General features: G+C 50.0%; 1 protein-coding gene across 1 annotated transcript in view; it reads right to left on the bottom strand.

Moving 5' to 3' along the window:
* Positions 1-90: 90 nt before the first annotated feature.
* The window catches only part of usp54a (ubiquitin specific peptidase 54a), a gene marked incomplete at its 5' end in the record, with an annotated part of 33,378 nt that continues 26,964 nt past the window's right edge, over positions 91-6,504 (bottom strand). The window contains 5 exon segments of the mRNA XM_083922512.1: positions 91-2,175; positions 2,177-2,330; positions 3,529-3,693; positions 3,696-3,768; positions 6,083-6,193. Coding sequence (XP_083778638.1) covers positions 1,743-2,175; positions 2,177-2,330; positions 3,529-3,693; positions 3,696-3,768; positions 6,083-6,193 — 936 coding nt within the window. The 3' untranslated portion in view covers positions 91-1,742.

Raw genomic sequence — 6,504 nt, 5'->3', positions numbered from 1 at the left:
AAGATGAGGAGAAGGAGAAAAGAGAGGAGGAGGAGGAGGAGAGAGGAGGAGGAGAAAGAGGAAGAGGATGAAAGAGGATGAGTAGGAGGAGAAAAGAGGATGAAGAGGAGGAGGAGGAGGAGGAAAGAGAGGATGAACGGTAAAGTCTGAGTCTTCAGAACAGACGTGAGTTTGTTTTTTTCCGCTCACCTGGAGCCCCGGACCGTGGCCCTGGACCCTGGTGTGGTCGACCCCGGACCGGGGTCCTGGACTGTGACCCCAGACCGTGGTCCAAGACAGGGGTCCACCCCGGACCGTGGCCCGGACCTTGGCCACCGTGGCGTGGGCGACCCCGTACCGGGTCACGGCCCCGTGGTCGACCCCTGTGTCCTTGTCTGTGTGTCCGATCATTCGTGCAGAATAATAATGATTAAATCAGCGTTGTTGTTTTCTTGTCGTCATGGCGATCGTTCACGAATCCACCAATTAAAGTACAAACAAACAAAACCAGAAACAAAACAAATCTATGGACACGTCTGAGGTGGAATCACGTGGCTGCGCTAATACAAAAGATCTGCATATATCGTCGTTACGGAAATGTACAGCGACGTCCGTCAAGGCTACGAGAAAAGGTCATGCTAAATATTAGCTGTCAAAATAAAAGCCTCAGGTATTAATCTCTAACAGCCTCGTGTGCGTATAAGAAGCTCCACGTCCCGAACAAGGCGACTAGCTACCTTTAGAAAATTAGACTATAGTAGGAGAGTATACTCAGGTAGAACAGCTTCTATGCACAACTCAGTCTCACAAGCCTACAAAAATAAATACAGGAGTAAGTAGATTTATATTTAGAGACGCAGGAGAAGCACTTTCTACTTCCTGTCCCCTTCAGAACATCACAAAAACGCTTATTTTCCTCCTCCACCTGGTGTCAGATCCACATCTGCCGCCATTTTGATCATCGCTTTCTTATTTTTACACGTTTTTCTCCTCTTCGCCGACGTTTGAGCTGCAAACGACGACACGGAAGTCAGAAAAACACGTTTAAAATTTCAAAATAAATCCGTTATTCTCTCGTTTAATCGGTCGAAAGAAGATTCTCGCGCTCCTGTTTCCTGTTTCCAAGCTGCACTATCAAAATAAAAGGCACAAAAAAGCCAAAAGAAAGTTTTTTTTAATTAAAATAAAGTAAAAAGAAGACGTCGGATGTGTCGTTTCGTCCGACACGTGAAGATGTTGTTATTTTATTTAATATTATTAAAATAAAACCCGGATCCGTGAAATGTTTTGGCGTTTTCTCTTTAAAAAAATAACTCAAAACTATAAATTTATTATCAAAAAAGTGTCTAATTAACATTTTTTAACTAAACAAACTAAAACCCTTCTCTGATTGGTTGCTCTGGTCGTTAAATCGCCGTGGTTACAAATCTGACACCCGCGGACGAAGATTAATAACTCCTTCCTGTTTAGTGACGTTTTTTTTAATTAAACTTTAACGACGGCGGCGTCTTGATGATGTCACTGCTCGGTCTCCGCGGTGCTTAGAACTCTAAATGTGCTTAATCCAGACGACGTTCGCGTTGAAGGAGATCCGTCTCATGTTCACTTTTGTGGCGTTGGGAGACGGGACGGGAGGGGGGGGGGGCGTGGTCGTGATGATGCTGGAGACACTGGACCAATCACAGAGCTTCGCTCCACAGCGGAGGTGGATTTAAAGAAGCGTTGGCACATTTTACCTCGATGGGTGTCGCGTCTGCAGCGGATCAGCTGGCCGGGCGGAACCGAGCCACGTAAGCGCCGCAGGACGGGCAGTAGGGGCGTGACGGCTCGGCAGGAAGCTGCTGGCAGAGCGCGCAGAGCTGGGCGTCCCTGCGAGGCCGCGGAGGCTGTCGGGGGTCGGTCCTCTGGAGGGGCGGGTGGTGGCGTGCGCTGTGGGGGTCCCAGGAGGAGCTGACAGTCCTGTAGTCGGCGTCACGGCGCCAGTCGGTGTCGGGGGGAACGTCCAGGCGCAGCGGCTGGGAGGGGGCTTCCCCTGGCGCCCTGACGGGGTGCGGTGCGTAGTGGGATGACCCGTTGACTTCACCGGGCAGCGGCGGTTGGCGGTAGTGGCTGTTGGCGGTGGTGTTGGCAGAGCGGCGAGGGTGGGTCAGCGTCGCGTAGAGACTCTGCAGACCGGGCGGAGGGCGGGCAGGTCGGAGCTGGCTCTGGTCTGGGGAGGGAGGAGGTGGAGGCAGGAGGCGCTCGGCGAGGAGCTCGAGGCAGCGTCCCGTAACTCAGCGCGACGCTGTGGACGCTTTGACCCGAGAGAGACGGACGCCTGTCAGACACAACCAGAAACTGCTGCTGGACTCCTGAGGAGGAGAGAGAGAGAGAGAGGAGGAGGAGGAGGCGGAAGAGAGAGAGAGAAAGAGGAGGAGAGAGAGAGAGGAGGAGAGAGAGGGAGAGGAGGAAGAGGAGGAGAGAGAGAGAGGAGGAGGAGGAGAGAGAGGGAGAGGAGGAGAGGGGGAGGGAGAGAGAGGGGAGGAGAGAGAGAGGAGGAGGAGGAGAGAGAGAGAAGGAGGAGGAGGAGAAGGAGAGAGAGAGTGGCGGAGAGAGGGGGAGGAGGAGAGAGAGAAGAGAGAGAGAGAGAGAGAAAGGGAGGAGAGAGAGAGGAGGAGGAGGAGAGAGAGAGAAGGAGGAGGAGGAGAAGGAGAGAGAGAGTGGCGGAGAGAGGGGGAGGAGGAGAGAGAGAAGAGAGAGAGAGAGAGAGAGAGGGAGGAGAGAGAGAAGGGGGAGAAGGAAGAGGAGGAGAGAGAGGAGGAGAGAGAGGAGGAGAGAGAGAGAGATGAGGAGGGAGAGGGAGGAGGAGGAGAGAGCGGAGGAGAGAGAGAGAGGGAGGAGGAAGAGGAGGAGGAAACAATGTAAAATAATTAGAACTTGAAGCAGAAACGTCAGAAACAGTCACACTCTCGTCTTCTCGTCTTCACACCAAAGCACAGATTCCTGCTTCGCTCTGATCAGAAAACACGTCTTTAAAGTGGTTTTCCCGTCGTCCTGCAGAACCGACACCGCCTTGACCGACTTTTTACTGATCAGCACGATGTCGTTGTTTCGGCATCGCTTTGACCCGTCAACTGCGATAAACCTGAACCCGTGCAGCGCTGAAGCTGCGGTCAAACAACTCTCTGGTGTGAACAGAGCAGGAAGTTTACCTGAAAAATAACTGGATATTTCTTCTTCTCTGGATTTTAAACTTGTAGTTGGAAATTATCATTATCAGCCGACTGTTTAGATAAAGCTTTACCTTCAAGGACGTTCAACTTCCTTTAAACTCAACTAACAGAAGCAGATTCATAATTAAGCGTCTGCGGAACAAACAGTAACGTATGATGACGGCAGAGATTATGACGGAGCACTGTCACTAAATAAATGCAAACACATTCACATTAGATACGTCATTTAAATCAGCACATTATTAAAGATATGAAAAAGAATAAAAACACTGGAGGACTGTTATTATTTGGTGGTGGAGGTGGAGGTGGAGGTGGAGGTGGAGGGCCGGCATGTTACCTGAGTGTCCCCAGGAGGAGAGGCCCGAGCTCTGGGGCCGTGATGTCTGCGAGGGAGGGTGCTGTGGAGGAGGTGCAGGAGCTGAGGGGCCGTGGTGTTGGAGGAGGAGGTGGTGGTGGTGGTGGTGGTGGGAGTGATCTGTGGTGAAGGAGGGGATGTGCAGGAGGAGGTGCTGGGGCGACGGGGGAGGGAGGAGGAAGAGGAGGAGGAGGTGAAGGGGGGCCTGGACACAGAGGGGTCCTTCTGGATGAGGAGGAGGAGGTGATAAAGAAAGTGACGGTGGAGGTGGAATAAAGAAAGAAAGGAATAACAGGAAGATGTGATGAAAAAAGATGGAAGAGGAGGAGGAAGAGGAGGAGGAGGTAGAATAAAGAAAGGAATAAGAGGAAAAAGTGATGAAGGAAGATGGAAGAAAAGGAGGAAGAGGAGGTAGAATAAAGAAAGGAATAAGAGGAAAAAGTGATGAAGGAAGATGGAAGAAAAGGAGGAAGAGGAGGTAGAATAAAGAAAGGAATAAGAGGAAAAAGTGATGAAGGAAGATGGAAGAAGGGAGGAAGAGGAGGTAGAATAAAGAAAGGAATAAGAGGAAGAAGTGATGAAGAAAGATGGAAGAGGAGAAGTAGGAGGAGGTAGAATAAAGAAAGGAATACGAGGAAGGTAAGATGAAGAAAGATGGAAGAGGAGGAGGAGGAAGAGGAAGAATAAAGAAAGGAAAAAGAGGAAGAAGTGATGAAGAAAGATGGAGGTGGAGGAGGTAAAGGTGTAAGAGAGAAAAGGGTAGAAGATGACGGAGAAACAGAAAAAAGGATGGAGGATGTCAAAATAAAGATGGAGGGAGTAAAGAAAGTAGAGATGAAGATAAAGATGAAATCAAATTAACACGTGGAGGGAAAACTGTGAAAATGACACCAAATAAAAACTCGTATCTCTGAGATTCAAGAAGTCAAACCTCTGAGTCTGAGTCAAACCTCGGTTCAAGAGCTTTCTTAGGGCGCACTCCCACTGTGCCTCCGTCCCGCGCCCCGTGCTTTAGGGTCCTTGTCCCCCCCTCCAGGCCCGTTTGTACTCACACTACCTGGGCCTCGGAGAATGCTTCTTGCTGCCTATACGTCATCACGCCGTAACACGTCACACGCATTGATGACGTCATGGCGATGCGTGGCTTTGTTTCCAGATCTTTCCGTAGACCTCGGAGTTTTTGTGCGTCTTGTCGACTGTTTTTGAATCTTTTCATCGACCAAATCTGCAGTAAACACTCCACCTCCGCATCACACCAACGTGAACCTTTCACCGCCATTGTTTGAAATGTCCGCGCATGGTCCCTCCTTCTTTTTTCTACGTCCCAACAGGCGCACAGGAAATGACCTCAGAACCGCCGTAGGCCTCGTGCTCGTACACGTGCAAACACGCTTTACTAAAGCCCACCTCTCCCAAACGGACCGTGGACGGCAAGCGTGCCGCACCTAGACGCTCGACGGTTGCACTCACACTGGTCAAAGGAACCAGACTTTAGCCGTGAAACGTGCTTGGGCACGGTACGGAGGGCACAGTGTGAGTGCTCCCTAAGACTCTTCATCAAGTCTTCCTTTCGTCCGTTCTGACCACTTCCTGTCTAAAAAACAAAAGACTGCTCCTTTTGGCTGGAGTGAGTCTGTTTATACTCAGATGAAGGCAGTGCTCTGGTTTCTCAGACGCCGGCCACTTTATTAGGCACACCTGATAAAGTATCGTCCCCATGATGAACGGGGTGAGCTTCAATAATGGGATTGTTCCCTTCACCGGGGAAAGAGCATTGTCTGGTTACTGCTGCACTGAGTGTGGAGTCGAAGTATCCGTCTGCGGCGTCAAGCAGTAAATGATGATGAGTGGGCGTCAGATTAAAAGAGTAAAATAAAGTTTGTGTGGAGCTGATTTGTCTTGCGGTTGAATCCTTTCCGAGGCAGGTCAGAGTTCGTCCTGTTCTCAGTGTAACGCTCCTCCCGGTGGCGGTTGTGTAACAGACGCAATCGACTCCTCCGACTCTGAGACGGAGAAGAAACTCACGCAGCCGAAGTGAAACAGACACAGATACCTGCAGTCGAACCCCGGCTGTCGTTTCACATCAGGCGGGCTTCGCCTCGCAGCCAGACAGAGGTTTAAAGCTTAATGGAAGAACTAAATCAGTGATCAATCTTTAATGCGCTGCCCGAGGCCGTTCCTGAGGGCTGAATACAAGACGGCTGAGCGCCAGCAGCAGCAGCAGAGAGGAGGCGCTCTGACAGAAAGAGGCCGCCGCTGCTGCTGCACACACACACACACACCCGTACAGAGTTTAATGTGCTCTGAACCCGAACAGACATTTACAGACACGCACAGCTCCACTTCAGCTGCAGGAAAGGTGGAGCTGCAGAATCATTTCATATCATTTACCCCCAAGAAACATAAGTTCTTATATAACAGAGGAAAAAAATTCATCTGTGTTTTTAAAAAAAGAGAAGATGTGAAGAAACCTAGGTGGCAGTCAACGTGTGTGTGTGTGTGTGTGCGTGTGTGTGTGTGAGTGTGTGTGTCTTACGCAGTTGTGTGAGGGACCCAGATTTTGAGGTCGTGACCCGATGGCGGTTCCACTCAGGCTGCGGGCGATGCGTCGCAGGTTTGAGGCGCTGTAGCTCTCGTCTTCACCTGACTGTAGAGACGTCAGAGGTCAGAGGTCAGAGGTCAGCAGGGACTAACCTTTTTTTTTTTTGTTAATTACAATCTTGACTTTTCCAAGTTACTCATTTGGTCGTCCTGGTATCAAAGGTTCAGGTTATTAATCTATAAAAATACAAAAATTACCTACAAAATAAAACCACAGCTGTGAAAACACGTAGCCTATATTACCCACAATGCACCTCAACTTGTTGACAGTTGTGTCAATGATTAAAGCTGCAGTCAGCAAGTCTGGCAGATCGAGGTGACCCAGTCAAATTTTGAATGTTTACAACCCTCACGCCC

The sequence above is a fragment of the Echiichthys vipera genome (assembly GCF_963691815.1).
Source record: "Echiichthys vipera genome assembly, chromosome: 11".
NCBI lineage: Eukaryota > Metazoa > Chordata > Actinopteri > Perciformes > Trachinidae > Echiichthys > Echiichthys vipera.
The sequence above is the reverse complement of the archived record's forward strand: the minus strand, read 5'-3'. Positions and strand labels throughout refer to the sequence as shown.